Genomic DNA, 16,359 nt, shown 5'->3' with positions numbered 1-16,359 from the left:
TTGTACTTATTTACGTAGACTTGCGTTCTAAGTATACTCTTTTACGGAGCAGAAACCTGGACGACGTATGCAAAACAAGAGCGACGGCTCAACACTTTCACATGCGCTGTCTACGCAACATTTTAGGCATAACTTGGCTTACTTGGCAGGACAAAGTGACAAATCAAAGGGTTCTTGAAGAAGCCCAGCTGCCCAGTCTTGCCGCTCTTCTCAAACAGAGACGCTTGCGGTGGCTGGGGCATGTGCACCGGATGGAACCCCCTAGAATACCTCGACGTGTCTTGCTTGGTGCAGTTGCAGTGCAGTTCCAATTATCCGTTAATAAAAAACTTTATTTTTTCGTTGGCATTTGAAAAAGTGATGATAATATAATACAAATTGATATCGACATAAATAACCGTGCAATAAGGATGAGATTTCAATGAACATCGAATCAAAACAAGGCCAAGATTGTCACGAATTCGGTAGCAGAGCCCATGGGTACGATTCACCGAACGGCCGTTCGGTGAACAAAACCTGGCAAATATGTGGAACCTATTACGCGAACAGATCTTACATTAAAACGTATAATTGAATCCATCATAAAACCGTAGAACAGTATACTTTTTACCAAAAAGTGACGTACAAAACCTACAATTTTTTTTAGTAACCTTGCCAAAAAGCTTATTTTGAAGCTAAAAAGTCGAAAAAACATGAATATTTCAAACGCAGTTTTACAATAATATATACAGGTTATTGTTGTTCGATAATTGCTCATTCAATTACAAATACATTTTTTTATTTGTGATGTAAATAGTTCATAATCAACCACTCAAAAAAAAACATATCTAATTCCGAACGCTTTTCTGCAATACCTTACAATCAAATTATGGGTGCACTCATCACCGAATCCAAATTTTACTTAAATTATGAGAACATGACTGCATTGAAACAGCATATTTTGCTAAAATACACAAACTTAATTAAATTATAAACCGGTCAAACCATATTCTGAAAGGATAAAATGATTTGAAACGGTTTTATGACCTTAAGAATTATACGCATTTTCTTAAGGTAGCCCATACAAAGCGGCAGTCTGCGGCAGTCGGCCGACTCTTTCAATTGTTACATCCCGACTACGGCTTAAATTAGCCAGCTTTAGAACACGCAGTAAAAGGGATAGATATTTAGCTTGCGGATAAAAAATACACAACTTAATATAGCTGTAAGTAATCGACTTATAGCTTAAAATAGACGAAATTTGGTGAAAGGGACCATTTCCGTCCGTTCGGTGAACCGTACTTTTACCTTATATTGACTGTGAACAACTGATTATTACTTCTTGTGTATCATTTTATAATGTTCGAAAATCCTTGTAAGACCTATTTTGACATAAAACCGCTTCTCCTGTAAAATTACGTTACTAAAACAGCACTTACAGTGTTATGCCTTTCAGGTACGGTATTTTATCACGGGTCCAGCCAAGATGACAATTGTACCTACATCGTCAAACACTAAACGAATAGTAAAAATGTATCGAGATGACAGATGCTACGAAAAATCACGTGACCATTTCCATACATTATTTAATGTTCGATTGGCGTTATCTATCAACGATTGTCATTTTGGCTTAGCCCAGTGTCGCACACAGGGGTCGTATCTTTAGATAACATTATTTTTAGGGTTCCGTACCTCGAAAGGAAAAACGGAATCCCTATAAGATCACTTCGTTGTCCGTCCGTTTGTCTGTCAAGACCCTTTATCTCGGGAACGCGTTAAATTATCGACTTGAAATTAAAACCATATACTCAGATCTACAATCCCTTAAAGCTGTAAAAAATCTAACTTCTAAGTTAACGTAAAAAAAAAAGGTACGCCGTTTATATCGCAAAAAACGTAAATTTCGACACTCTCAAGGGAATCAAATGTTATAGGGTGCTAGGGAACTATAAAATCTGGCAAGTGATATCGTTCCTTTCAAGAAAATACAGGGAAAAAAAAGGTTAAATAGTTTAATTTTACGGAACCCTCGGTGGGCGAGTCCAACTCGCACTTGTCCGGTTTTTTGTTTTCAATTATGTTACTTCACATTATACCTAAAAGCATCAGGTGGCTTTTGGTCAATGAAATAAATCCGATAAGATGATAAGTAAATCTGCAATAAATTTTAATTGATAACATTTGAATATAAAACGGACACTGACCCGAATTTCACCACAGTTCTGTCAATTGGAGCCATGGCCTCAACGCTTGTGGTTTTTCTTTGCGCTGTATTCGCAGGTAGTACATTTTATTTTATTTTTCAAGACAAGTAAAGTATGTTAAATCCATAGATATAACACATATAAAAATATTTTGTATAAAATCCTTCTTTTAATTATTTTATTTTTATTAACGACTATTTTTAGTCACCGAAATAAAGATTGTTTCTAATATTTGTCAATTATGGTAGTCATGAGATGCATCGTTTTTCAGGGTTTTCGGGCACGGCGGCCCAGACGACCTACTTCCCTGATTCGGAAAATGTCTACCATCTCTTCACTAGGTAAATCAGATACATTATTACACAAAGTAAGGAAATATTAAAAGTACATCAATAGTAATATTTGTTTTTTTTTTTCTAAAAAGTGTATACCTACCTTAAATTAAAAACACTTGGCAAAATGATGACAGCGCCATCTGTTGAAACATTTACCGTTTATTGGATATAGCAAAAATAAACAAAATAAAAGTAGGTATGTGATAAAAGTTGGAGACTGAGTAGGATAACAATAATACTAATATTCTTATTTATACATAAATTAGATGGTTTATTATAAAACACAATTCCTCTAATTAGGGCGCCACTGGACGGTCGACACAGTCTTAAAAAAACAGCATTAATAAAATGTACAGACAATAATAGTAATTAAGTACAACGATTACAAAAGCATAAAAATTAACGAACTTAATTAAAAGTAGAAGATTCACGTTTATCTATACAAAATCATTTTCCGGTGCCGATGCGAGGAACGCGTTAAGCATGGGACTGCGCGATCCAATGGTGATTTACTATGGTGGGACACTATACGAGTTTTAGTAACAGCCCGCGTAGCCAACATGCCAATCGTTAACGCTCTGTAGCGAACGAAACGCAGCTGTCTCTGTCGCACTAATATGGAAGAGTGATAGAGACAGATGACGACACTCCGCTATGGAGCGCTAACGATTGGCATGTTGACTACTCGGGCAGGGATCGGATAAGATGGTAACTTCTTGGTCGGAAATTTAATTTGGCGTTAGCCATTGACGACCAATAAAACTACATACCTAATGTTTGAGCTCGTGTTGCGGTAAAAATTGACTAAATTATAATGATTTGAACACTTTACAGACAAAACCCAAGCATCAGCCAGCCCATGATCCTCGGTTTCCCCACTCTAATCGGTGCAAACTTCGACCCGGCCCGCCGCACCGTCCTCATCATCCACGGCTGGGATTCCGACGCCGTCTCCGCCTTCAACAGGGCTCTCGTCCCTTGTAAGCGATAATAGAGTTTCTCTTTCACACCTGTGTAGTCGTACCGAGAATGAAAGTCACGGCAGTATGACTAGTACATGAACATGAAAGTAGTGTCTATCAACGAGAGGGTAGATAGGTATGACACGCATAAAATGTCATAAGGTTAAACGTGCAAATGACAATGGCACAATCGTGGAAATGATATTCAAAATAAGCAGCAGTCGTCTAAGACAAGCGGTAGACTTCAGTTGGCTAGTGGCCTCGTAGGAAAGCGAAGGTGTGTCTCTTGGCTTATGCAAGCGTCTAACGATTTATATCAATAATCAAGGGCTAGAGGTGGTATGAATGACCTTCCGTCTTTATTTTGATCAACTAGTATCTATTGCATTATCCTTTGCAAATTTTGATATGCGAGCAGCTATCTCTAGCCAGCCAAATGCCAATATTTTCTATAGGCTGACCGTAAATAAATAAACAACAAAATCAACCCATCCTGAATTAAAGATTCTGTTGTCTTTTATGTCAGTTTAATAAAAACCTGTATTTGTTAAAAAAAATGTTTTCACCACACCAGCTAGAAAAGGCTCTCTTTGTAATTCAAGAACTGATAAGAAAGATAAAATGAAAAATCTATAACTCTCTAATTTGAATTTGATTTGTAATGTTTTACAGTTAGTATTTTCCCTGCGTTCATGTGGTGAAACATTTTGTATTTCACTCGGAAGCACAGTTTGTCTACCCTCATGCCTTGAAGCCCTCACAAAGCTCAATTTTGGAATCTTTCGCTTGCTCTGATATCATTAGCACGAGGGGTTAAACAACAACTTTGTCCCCTACTAACAAATTATTATTATTATCGGATTTTTCTTACGTGTGTTTTCAGCTATCATCGCCGCCGCAGATGTAAACCTGATTGCCGTGGACTGGAGCGCCGGCGCCAGCACGACCGACTACAACGTACTCGTCAGCCACAACGTGCCACTTTGCGGTAAGCTCTTTCGAAGCGTTCACAAGCAGTGGATAAAATTTACATCCGGATTTATACCACTCCAGCGTTACTGCTATAGTACTACTGCAGGAAGCAGGAATTTCAATATTTCAGCCATTGACGTTGACTGACATTTCCTGCAACAGCGCAGTCGGCAGATATGCGGCAACGACATCAGAGCAAATTGACAGTGACATCGTCCACGTCAAGACCGAGCAGTAACGTTACAGTAACATTGATACAGTCGCCATCCGAATGTAACCCTAAGAAAAAGTATTTCATACGAATTGCCAGGCAGTACTGGGCCCCGATCGGAATAACCTAACCCCGCCGCGGTAGACCAACTTCAGATTAATAGCGTGGAAATGGAAACGCGTCTTTAAACGTTATTTTTCTACGAAAAAAGCTTGTAAAAATATGAATTGGATTGCAAGATTTTATTGCATTGTTAGTCATTTACAATAACTGAAGTTAATATAAAAGTAGTCTGTCTGTGTTATTAACAATAAATACGTTCCCCAGCTGAAAGCGTCGCCCGCTTCATCGCCTGGCTGAACCTGGAGACCGGCGCCACTATTGACCAGTACCACATCATTGGCTTCGAAGTCGGCGCCCACCTGGGCGGCATCGTCGGCAGGAACCTCAACAGAGAGATTCCATTCATTACTGGTAAGAGATTAAACACATCTTCTTAATCATTTTTAAGAAAATTAAACCGACTTCAATGAGGGAGACCGTTGAAAGAAAGATTAGTTGATTTTGGATTTCATACAATGAAATTAAAAAGACAGCGTCCTACGCCTAATTATGTAGAAAAGGAGGTTTGTCACTGCACCCACCTTGACACATTTGAGATTTGCTGGTTGACTGGTAAAATACCCGCAATAGGGTATTCGACTGTATTTAAAATAAATTATTTCACACCATGCATGAAATAAGAATAAAAGTGGCTATAAGTTTGCATAAAAGAGTTGAGAAGTACCCTCAGTTCCTCATGGAATCCATCATCAGAACTCAACCTTGACAAAATGTGCCTTGAAAATCTCGTTCAAACCAATTTTCGGTGGAAGTTTGCATGGTAATGTATATCATATATTTTTTTTAGTTTTATCATTCTATTAATTTAGAAGTTATAGGGGGGGGGGGGGGCACACAATTTATCACTTTGGAAGTGCAAACTATTCACTTTAGAAAAAAAATGATATTAGAAACCTCAATATCATTTTTGAAGACCTATCCATAGATACCACACGTATGGGTTTGATAATTTTTATTTTATGACGTATAAAAAAAAAACTACTTACTAGATCTCGTTCAAACCAATTTTCGGTGGAAGTTTTCATGGTAATGTGTATCATATATTTTTTTTAGTTTTATCATTCTGTTATTTTAGAAGTTACAGGAGGGGGGGGGGGGGGGGGGGGGGGGGGCATTTTACCACTTTGGAAGTGTCTCTCGCGCAAACTATTCAGTTTAAAAAAAATTATATTTGAAACCTAAATATCATTTTTGAAGACCTATCCATAGATACTCCACACGTATGGGTTTGAAGAAAAAAAATTTATTGAGTTTCAGTTCTAAGTATGGGGAACCCCCAAAATTTATTGTTTTTTTTTGTGTAAAAATCTTAATGCGGTTCATAGAATACAATACATCTACTTACCAAGTTTGAACAGTATAGTTCTTAAAGTGGCTGTGACATAAACGGACAGACAGACGGACATGACGAATCTATAAGGGTTCCGTTTTTTGCCATTTGGCTACGGAACCCTAAAAATGGAAACCATGTTTATATGGAAAAGCGGTCGTCAACAATCTTTTTAAATGCCATGTTTTCAAAGGCATTCGAGGCTTAAGAGGAAAGAGGACGGCCGCTTCTGCATACACACGTACTCCCCATTTTCCTCTCTGGATATTGGCATTATGGAAAATATTTTTACATAGTATAATGTATATTAACTATAGCTGTGGCCCTTACGTATGACTTTTTTCGTGTTTTTTTAATATTAGTAAAAAAAAAGGGGGGGGGGGGAACCAGATTCCGTCTATTATAATAATTAAAAATTCGAAAAAAATGAAGACTACGTTTGTATGAAAAGGTGATTTCGCGCGGGTCCTCCACTTTCGCCTTAAGATGGCACTTTCTCACTGTGCAGAGGAATGTTGGACCGACTCTGTCCTTATTGGTCGGTTATTGACCGCGCAATTATTAACGCCATTTTTTTATGGAACCGTGGTAATTGCACTTAAACACAGCCTACACAGTACATATACATATTACATACAGACACCGCATTATGAAGCATTTACAAAAAGCACAGGTCACCACACATAGCAATGTGCAATTTTACTTGTAAAATGCTACGATTTGAACAGCGCAATGTATTTTACACTAGTATACATTGTAGTCTGGCTACTGACATATTACACATTTTTGGCGTGAAATTCAAAAAATCTTGGGCTGGTCACACTTTGTGTAGTAGGAATTATATAGTTTTTATACTAGAAAATATTTTAGATTTTCTGTGCACACGTAAGGTACCTAAGGAAATGAGTTAAATATACGTTGACGTGCACTATGTAAAGTACAAAGACATATATGTATAAATATGTTTCGCCAAGATATTTTTATATATTTTTTATTTTATATCAAATTACTACTGACCAGTCACTCCACAGATTTCTTCTAACTATTGGTTTTCAGTAACTCGTTACGTTCCAATGTTTATATTTTATTGATATTTTCCAGAACTTCTAGTGTATCCGTTTATCATGAGATTCAGATATTAAGAAATTCACGTACTTAATCAAAGTTATAGGCAAATGTTAACTAGTACTTAAAGTATCAAAATATTAATAGATCATCAACCTACTAAATTGTTTACGACTTGTAAACATTGCAGTTTTTCGTTATACAACGCTTCACGTCGACTTCGCACATTGTCGTAGGTAATTATTTACAAGATTAAATAATAGTTTGCGGACCTCACTCGGTATAGTCATTATTCATATTATTTAAAATAAACTGAAATAAACCCCTTATAAACCGCGAACAATTTAAATGAATGACATAAATTGACAATAGACTATTAGCTTTTTTTTAAATCATAGACAATTGCTGATACAAGTGATACAACAAGGAAATATCTGTCAACAATATTTGGTTAGCCAGACTCTATACTATAATTTCCCAGTTACAGCCTGCAAAGACAAAATTTTTGTTAAGACGATTTTAATTTACACAAGTATCTACTGGTCGTAATTCTGATCGCAACTAATATAAGTGGTCGCACTCCCGTACTCTTATGTGCTCCAATAGGAGGTTGTCGTGCACTTGAGACATATTTTCTTGAGAACCTCAATACAAGCCTTATTTAGCTTTCTGTGGGGCTTTTTTATTTTTTTCTATAAAAACCGTGGAACTATCATCAGTTCATCAATAAAACGATCAACAGCAAAACAAGACTTGGTAAATAATAATCAAATCAGAATAGGTTACATATCTCGGGAGTCTCCCTGTTAACGTGCTTTAACTGTTTTTCATCGCTGTTTTTGCTAACAATGACATGTTGTCTATCGACGACATTCATTGCTATGCGGACGATAGTACTGGGGATGCCTATTACACAGGCCGCGCCAACATCCCTCGTTCTGAAGTACTGGAGAACCGTGAAAACCTTGTGTTGGATATTGAGAGCACTCTATCCGGAGTTTCGGTGTGGGGTCGGGATAATTTAGTCCGGTTCAATCCCACAAAGACATTAGTTTGCTCGTTTACCGCTAAAAAAAAACCATTTACTGTGGTCCCACAGTTCCAAGGCACAGCCCTTACCATGTCAGGGAGTATTGGGATCCTCGGTGTCGATATCTCCAGTGACGTCCAATTCCGCAGCCACCTGGAAGGGAGGGCTGCGCTGGCATCTAAAAAACTCGGTGTGCTCAATAAAGCAAAGCGATACTTTACTCCAGGGCAAAGACTGCTGCTTTATAAATCGCAAGTCAGACCCCATATGGAGTATTGTTGTCATCATTGGGCAGGAGCACCTGGATGCCTTTATTAGAAATAAGAGGTGAGAGGTAGGTGTGAGAGGTTTGTGAGGTTGACGGTGGTGGTGAAGGTAGACGAGGGGTCTGAGGTTGGGGGGTTGAGGGGTTGGGGCTTGAGTCAGGGTTTGAGAGGTTAGGGGGTTGAGGGGGCGGTGAGTTGATGGGTCGGGGACTGAGGGGTTGGGAGTTGAAGAATCGGGGAGTAGAAGATGAGTTGTCGAGGGTTGGAAGTTGAGGAATTCGGGGCAAGGATTAGAAGTTAAATGCTCTGGGGTTGAGGGCTCGGAGAATGGCGGTTGAAGGTTTGGTGGTTCAGGGTCATGGGTTTCAGTGATCAGGGGTTGATGTTCTGTGAGGTTGAGTAATCGGAGGGTTGAGGGATTGGGTTAGTGGCGAGGCGGAGGATAGATTTAGAGTAGTGGCAGGAATTATTTCCCAGACGAACCCGAGGAAAATCGAATTTAATGTAAAACATGATTTTGATTTTCATTAATGCGTCACGCGTCACTAATAGCTCTTAACAATGCCTTAACACTAAAAATGGCAAAATAAAAACTTTTTACAAAAAAAAAGTAAACCGACTTCAAAAAGGATAAAATAAAATAATATCCTTTTTAAGTTTATGCATTACTAACTGATATGTTTGAAGTCGGTGCCAAGCCAAATAGTAACAATACCGGTCAGAAATAATCAGCTTTATGTCTATAAATCACATTACAAATGTAGTAATAGGTATAATAAACGTGGAATTAATTCCGTCTGTCTTTTTGTTACCTTTTCACGGTTAAACATCTGAATCGATTTAGGTAAAATTTAGCATGAAGGTAAAAAGTTTAAACCCTAAAGACGGTCATCGAATTGTTTTATATTATGAAATGAAGTTCTCTGGATAAGGGGCTGGAAATAACTCAGTCTCAATTCCACACTTGCGTGCTATGGACAGTTCGAAAATGAGTAAAAATAGCTCTTTAAAAATTACGATGGCAAATAAACGCATTGGATTTATACTAATATACCAACAAAAATGGCACGGACTGCGCTAAGAAGATTCGACCGTGTGTTCTTAGGTACCTACCTACAGAAACTATATTGCTGTCGTGTAAGGCAATCCATATATATTGTACATATATAGCCGCCTCCTTATCGAGTCGCACCAAAAGCATGGTAATGGTATGCCTCAAAATTTGGCTTGGCACCGACTTCAAACTTATCAGTTGGTAACGCATATAGGTACTTAAAAAAGGATAATATCTTATTTTATCCTTTTTGAAGTCGGTTTACTTTTTTTTGTAAAAAGTTTTTATTATTTCTTATCTTCCAGCCCTGGCCCCAACCCGTCACGGCTTCAACACGACGAACCAGTTCTTCTCCACCGACGGCCGCTACACCGAGGCCGTCCACACCGACGTGTTCGGCAGCGGCGTGCATGAGCCCGTGGCGCACTCCGACTTCTACCCCAACGGCGGCTTCTTCCAGCCGGGATGCGAGATCATCGACTGGGAGTGCAACCGTGACAGGTGAGTTACGTACAATGATGATAAAGTCTACAATAGGTTAAAACTCACCTATAGATTGTTATGGTTCCAACTGGACCCCAAAAGTAAGTACTCGTAGAACCGCAATTTGATTCCGAACCTTTCATTATTCGAACGTCGTTGGCTTGTTTATTTGAAAGTTTGATTTATCGAGTGTTGTTAGTCTACTTACGGAAATTTCGGCGGCAATTGAGGTAAATACTATTTCTTATGCCAAATTTGAATACTGTTTTTATGTGAAAAGGGGTCGTTTTTGTTTGATCTCGTTCCAAAAACCCCAAATTTCGATGATTCGAATCGAACTAGTCTCGGTCTGAATTAGAAATTCGCAAAATATGATAATAGTTTGCAAAATGTATAGAGAATTTTAAGAGTCCGCAGCAGGCTTGGTTCTCCACACAAAAGTAGGCTCTCATGTTAAAACAACTGGCTGGATCGCTCTGAAACTTTGTACTTACAAAATAATAAGGTATATCTTTGCCTGTAATTAGGTTATGTAGCTTCAAATACCAAAATTAAAAAATAGAGCAAATTAAGTTTTTCATACAAAAATTGTTTTTGCTTTATTTTGTTCGTTTTATAATCCGGAGTTATATAAACTAATTACAGGCATAGAAATACCTGTTGTCATTGTATGTGCAAAGTTTCATTACAATCCAAGACGATACAATACAAGTTTTAAAATGAGATTGAGAACGAAACTCCGTTTATATGGGAAGGTGAAATTCGGCCGAGCTTGCTAACTAACTAGCCGAGTAACTAACTAGTACCTAAAATGATTTTTATTAGTGTCCGAAAAAGAGACAAAAGATAATTGAGGAACTTATATTCTAAACCTGATTTGGCACAACTGTCACTGTCGCACTAATATGGAAGAGTGATAGAGAGACATAAAGCGTTTCGTTGTCGTAGCGATAGCGATTGTCACCTTGGCTAGGCCGGCAGCCGTCCTACGCCTGACGGACGCCTCGGCCCGGGCCCGGGCCCGGGCCGGTCTAGCGTGAGTCATCCTTTATGTATTATAAGCTGATTGTAGCGATGAAGTTATATATATACATATTATCTTAATACAATATATATGTAAATTAAATAATACGTACTCTCAGCTGCTGTAGAAACTCGATCAAATAAAAAGCTCGCATAAATTATCAATTTATCATCTATGAGATTGACGCATGCACGCATACAATACAATGCAATAACCTTCTCTCAAGAGTTTGCATAATAATTTTGGATGGATTACATTAGGAATTCGACTGACGGAGGTCGCTGCAGCAGCAACGCAACAATATTCAATCTTCTGTTTAAGCTTTCGGGATACTAACCTCATCTGTCTCTAGGTCCTTCCTATACTTTGCGGAGTCGATTGTTTCTGGAGGCTTCACGGCGTCCCGCTGCGAAGCTGATTTCGACTCAGAGATAGTCTTGCCTACCAACTGCGACCCCGATGATACACTGCCTATGGGAGGCCTGACTGATAAGACGGGGTGAGTACGACTACGACCACAAAATAGGTACCTAATAACAGAGTCTGTGCGGAAAGAGAAGAGTCGTGAAATGCACTGGTGCATTCTACGACTCTTCTCTTTCCGCACAGCCGCTAGTCAGTGTTCGACCGAAGTTTCAGTTTTGGCAGGTTTTCGCTAAAAATTATGTTTCGGCCAAAGATTCGGTTTCGGCCAAAACTGCCGAACGTTTCAGAGGCGCAGAAACTGTATTTTCGGTAGAGTCCAATTGAAGTGTCGGTTTGGACAAGTTTCGGCACAAAAATCATGTTAAGGCCGAAGGATCGGTTCCGCCCAACACCAGAGGTAGAGCAAAACCGAACTTCTGCAAATTCAACAAGGGTTACTGAATAAATATAAAATGTGTTTAAAATTATAATACTCGTAGTTCAGAAACTGAGATAAGTACGTCCGTGACCTGGTGGCATTATGGGTCTTTGAGAAATAAACTTATTTTTTGCTCAGGAATTTGTACCCTTGAACATAACGGAGTTTAGAAAAAACACGGTGTGTGTAATCGTCTAGCACAAGCCTTACTGAGCGTTATTTCATATTTAATTGTCAACATCAAAGAGTCAATGATTATTATGTGTAAAGTGATCTTGACGACCGGTTTGGCCTAGTGGGTAGTGACCCTGCCTACGAAGCTGATGGTCCCGGGTTCAAATCCTGGTAAGGGCATTTATTCGTGTGATGAGCATGGATATTTTTTCCTGAGTCATGGGTGGTTTTTATGTATTTAAGTATTTGTAAATATTTATATATTATATATATCGTTGTCTAAGTACCCTCAACACACAAGCCTTATTGAGCTTACTGTGGGACTTAGTCAATTTGTGTAATAATGTCTTATAATATTATTAATAATAATATTATTAAAGTGTAAGTGCTTTGAATTTAATAGCTAATAGCAGTGTTGGCCGAAAGTTAATGGTCAATCGAATTAAAGTTTCGGCCAACACTGGTAGCTAGTGACAATCGTTGATAGAAATGTAGCCGAAACTTAAATAATCTATGGAAATAGTTACGTGATGTTTCGTAGGATCTGACATACCGATACATTTCGTCTTTTCTTTTGGCGTTTTTCTTTGTACGATTGTTATATTGGCTAGGCCCTCAGGGTGCTCTCGATTAAGTAATCTTAACTATCTGTCATTCCTATTAATGATTTTACTAATTTGATAGGCGACCCTTCATGATTAACCTTAAAGAAATGTAACTTTTTAAGATTTTTTTTAGACCAATTATATCTAAAAAATAATTTTACAGTACGTATTGTGCTACTTTACTTAACTGTCCCTATACGTGCATATGTCGAAAATTTAAAGGGTCATACATATGTACTGTAAAACGTTGTACAATACACGTCGGAAGAGGTACCTAATTCGCAACTCGTATCGATTTAAAACACTCCCTCCATTCGTGTTTTAATTTACCGCCACTTTGCGATTTTTCTACTTTTCGCACTTGTATTGTAATGTACTACTAAGCTCGATCTAAGGCTGAGTTACGGCCCGATTCAAGTTTTAAGATACGTCAAATATTTGCTAAAGATAAGAAATGGATTAGATATGTCAGTGTAAAAAGTGACTTTCTTTAACCTTTTGAACGCCAAGAGCCACTAAAGTGGTCGTGTGCTGTCGTGCCTACCTCGCCACCACTAAAGAGGTCATGGCAGACGCTTTCAAAGCAATTTTACTGTTGACAGATAAGGTTTAAATTCGTTTCTCAATAGTTGACATATTGGCGTGTATGCCACATTTTGATGCGAGGGAGAAAGCGTTGAAAAGGTTAAACAAATACGTCACTTTTGCCACTGACATTTTCACGTATCTCAAAGTTCAAAACGGGCCGTTAAATTTGTAATCAGAAATGTTCAGGGGAATTTCAATAATATTATATTATTTTAATAATATTTGTATTGATTTCAGACATTGGGGATTCTTCTCCGTGCCCGTCAACGCACAATCCCCCTTCTCCCAAGGCTAAATCTACTGACGACATTTGAATCCTTTATAAAATAAAATTCGACTTATACTATATTTTTGTCTTATTGATCTGGGGGCACCGCAGTGCCCCCGCCAAGACGAACAAAAATAAAAGGCAGGGCACTACCTACCTATTCTCGAACAGTTTCGTATTATTTTTAAACCCTGATAGCTTCGTCCCAGATAATACTAGAGAGCTCAAATTCTCAGGATTAAGAGCCCTTATTCCTTAGAGCGTTCTCCAATTTCACGAAATAACGCTCGATAGATGGCAATGCGACGCACGTTTCAATGCAGACAAGAATAATCTTGATAGTTTTCAATATAATTTCAAGCAAAATTAAAACGAATGAGGAGCCGAGCCCGTGTTTTTTTTTTAGTTTTATGTGAAAATCTTAATGCGGTACATAGAATACATCTACTTACCAAGTTTGAATAGTTCTTATAGTTTCGTAAAAAAGTGGCTGTGACATAAACGGACAGCACACGGACATGACGAATCTATAAGGGTTCCGTTTTTTGCCATTTGGCTACGGAACCCTAAAATTAGAATAAAACAAAAAGGATGTTAATTGCGATGCCGACCGTACCTGGATATAAATGCCGATTTGTTAACGGCGGCCGCCGCGCCGTATTTAATTTTGGTTCGTGTTCTTCTGTCTCCTTACTCCTTCACACTCACGTTAATCGCTCTCGTATTTAATTATAATTTATTTTCATTGTATTACTTTCGAAACAGAAAAACGTATGTTGATTTTCTTCACTTCATTGACGTTGTCCAAGAATTGATATGTATTTAAATTTTGAGCTTCTTTATTTTGCGTTTAAGTAGGTCAGCAAAAAGGCGGGTGATATGAGAATAAAAAAAACCGGACAAGTGCGAGTCGGACTCGGCCACCGAGGGTTCCGTACTTTTTAGTATTTGTTGTTATAGCAGCAACAGAAATACATCATCTGTGAAAATTTCAACTGTCTAGCTATCACGGTTCATGAGATACAGCCTGGTGACAGACGGACGGACGGACAGATGGATAGCGGAGTCTTAGTAATAGGGTCCCGTTTTACCCTTTGGGTACGGAACCCTAAAAATGAGATTGAATATGAAATATAATATGAAAAAAGAGCGAGCGAGATGGATGATGGATGGATGATGGATGAATGATATTGTATGAAAAGGGGCGCGAGCATTATGGTATAATTATTATAAAATTTTATTTACCATTCGATTTGATGCAATATTTGTTGCCATAATGTTTTGGACTAAATCCTTAATATGTATTATGATTTATGATGAACCCTAACTCCGGAACCAGTGACGTAAAAAACACAATATATATGTATAAAATAGTTTCACTAAAAAACACAACCCACACTTTATCAGGGAGTTCAATTCAGAACTTTTATCTACATAGGTACAGGGAAAATAATTGTTTTTCCAAGTGAACAAAGCGGAAACAAAATTCGCGTACACAACACGTTCACTCATCATTTTACGTAGGTGTTTATTGAATTTGTTATTCGGGCGCAATTCGGGTCACCGTTGTTTTTTATTTACATATGAGGCCGAATCGGCTTGATATGGTTTTCATCACATTTTGATACGATCTTCATCTTCAGTCGTGTCAAAATGAATGTCTGAGACTACTTCTTCATCAGGCCAATTCGAATGTTACCTACGTTAGAATTGGTCGTCATCAAAATGATGTCATTCAGTTATCGTGCATTTCGCTCTTACTTGTCCGTACATGTCTTGCCGCGAGCGAGACACACGATAGCTAAATAATATCATGCAGATATCATTCTAATGTCAGAGTACGTTCGAATCGGTCTAATATAATTTACCGCGAACATCGAAATTTCGTTATCTGCCTCTCGTTAGAGTGTTAACTTGCACATTGGAGCGATATAGAGATAATGAAATTTCGCTTTTCGCGGTAGGCCCTTTGATTGCAACAATCAGCTTGAGCCGCTCGCACTATTCGAGAAAGAGAATGAAAGAGCGAACTTCTTTTAAATTAAAAGGAAGATTTGGCACTTATGTTTGTAAACATTTATTAGAAACAAATAATTTTGAATATTTAAAGTCTTAAATTCGTGCGCATGAGATGCCTGATGGGGACGACTGAAAGTCGTACCAAAATTTGAAAACCGCATCAAACCATACCATAACAAAAATCAGAATCGGCCCCCATTACATGAATGCCACGAGAGACAGATAAAGCGTGGGAACGTCCATGTGCAATATCGGCTTGAACTGACGTAAAAACACAATATACATGTCCATAAATAGGTAAAGCTTTGTATAAAGGTTTCTATTGTGTTTCGATGTAAATATGTAAACAAAAGTATAAGGATACCCTATACTTGATAAATAAGGTTAACCTTTTCATGTAGCAGGCCCTCATTATTTAATCTCCTGTTTTTCAAATCAGAGCGCTTTTACGATGAATAGGTATCTATTGCGTTTTACTTGTAATTGCTTGTATTTACCTTGTCCCTTCTTACAGTCTGTCTGTATCAGGTATTTAAAAGAATGTAAACAAACCACAATTAGGTATTTTATTGGGCAAGAAAATTCTTCCAGTAAATTAATTTAACTCGAAATGCCTAAACATTACAGAAGTTTTACTACGATATAATATTACTCACTCGACGGAACAACGAAGCTGCTGTAATAGTGCTATTTTGTTAATAGGAATATATTGGAATGATTTGATAATCAATAGTAAATTCGTTTTGTAATATGTGCTATTACTTCGCCGTAGTAAAGAACCTAAAACGAGATCGAATATTTAGCCATTTGGGGGTCATGAAAA

At 37.9% G+C, this 16,359-nt stretch overlaps 1 protein-coding gene across 1 annotated transcript; it reads left to right on the top strand.

Annotated features, from left to right (window-relative positions):
- The first annotated feature begins 2,142 nt into the window (after positions 1-2,142).
- Positions 2,143-13,592, top strand: LOC133516877 (lipase member I-like). The gene is made up of 8 exons (XM_061849897.1): positions 2,143-2,259; positions 2,455-2,524; positions 3,353-3,498; positions 4,364-4,468; positions 4,991-5,137; positions 9,837-10,032; positions 11,391-11,537; positions 13,487-13,592. Exons 1-8 carry the CDS (start codon positions 2,217-2,219, stop codon positions 13,542-13,544), a joined length of 912 nt encoding a protein of 303 aa, XP_061705881.1. The 5' UTR covers positions 2,143-2,216; the 3' UTR covers positions 13,545-13,592.
- The last annotated feature ends 2,767 nt before the right edge of the window (positions 13,593-16,359 follow it).

The sequence above is a fragment of the Cydia pomonella genome, chromosome 4, assembly GCF_033807575.1.
Source record: "Cydia pomonella isolate Wapato2018A chromosome 4, ilCydPomo1, whole genome shotgun sequence".
Classification (NCBI taxonomy): domain Eukaryota; kingdom Metazoa; phylum Arthropoda; class Insecta; order Lepidoptera; family Tortricidae; genus Cydia; species Cydia pomonella.
Note: the sequence above shows the minus strand (reverse complement) of the source record. Positions and strands in the feature narration are given on the sequence as shown.

Excerpts from the sequence above, each read along its gene's own strand:
- LOC133516877 (XM_061849897.1), top strand. The coding sequence starts at position 2,217 with ATGGCCTCAACGCTTGTGGTTTTTCTTTGCGCTGTATTCGCAG. Across the intron at positions 5,138-9,836 it reads AGAGATTCCATTCATTACTG|CCCTGGCCCCAACCCGTCAC; the intron begins GTAAGAGATTAA and ends CTTATCTTCCAG. Across the intron at positions 11,538-13,486 it reads GGCCTGACTGATAAGACGGG|ACATTGGGGATTCTTCTCCG; the intron begins GTGAGTACGACT and ends TATTGATTTCAG.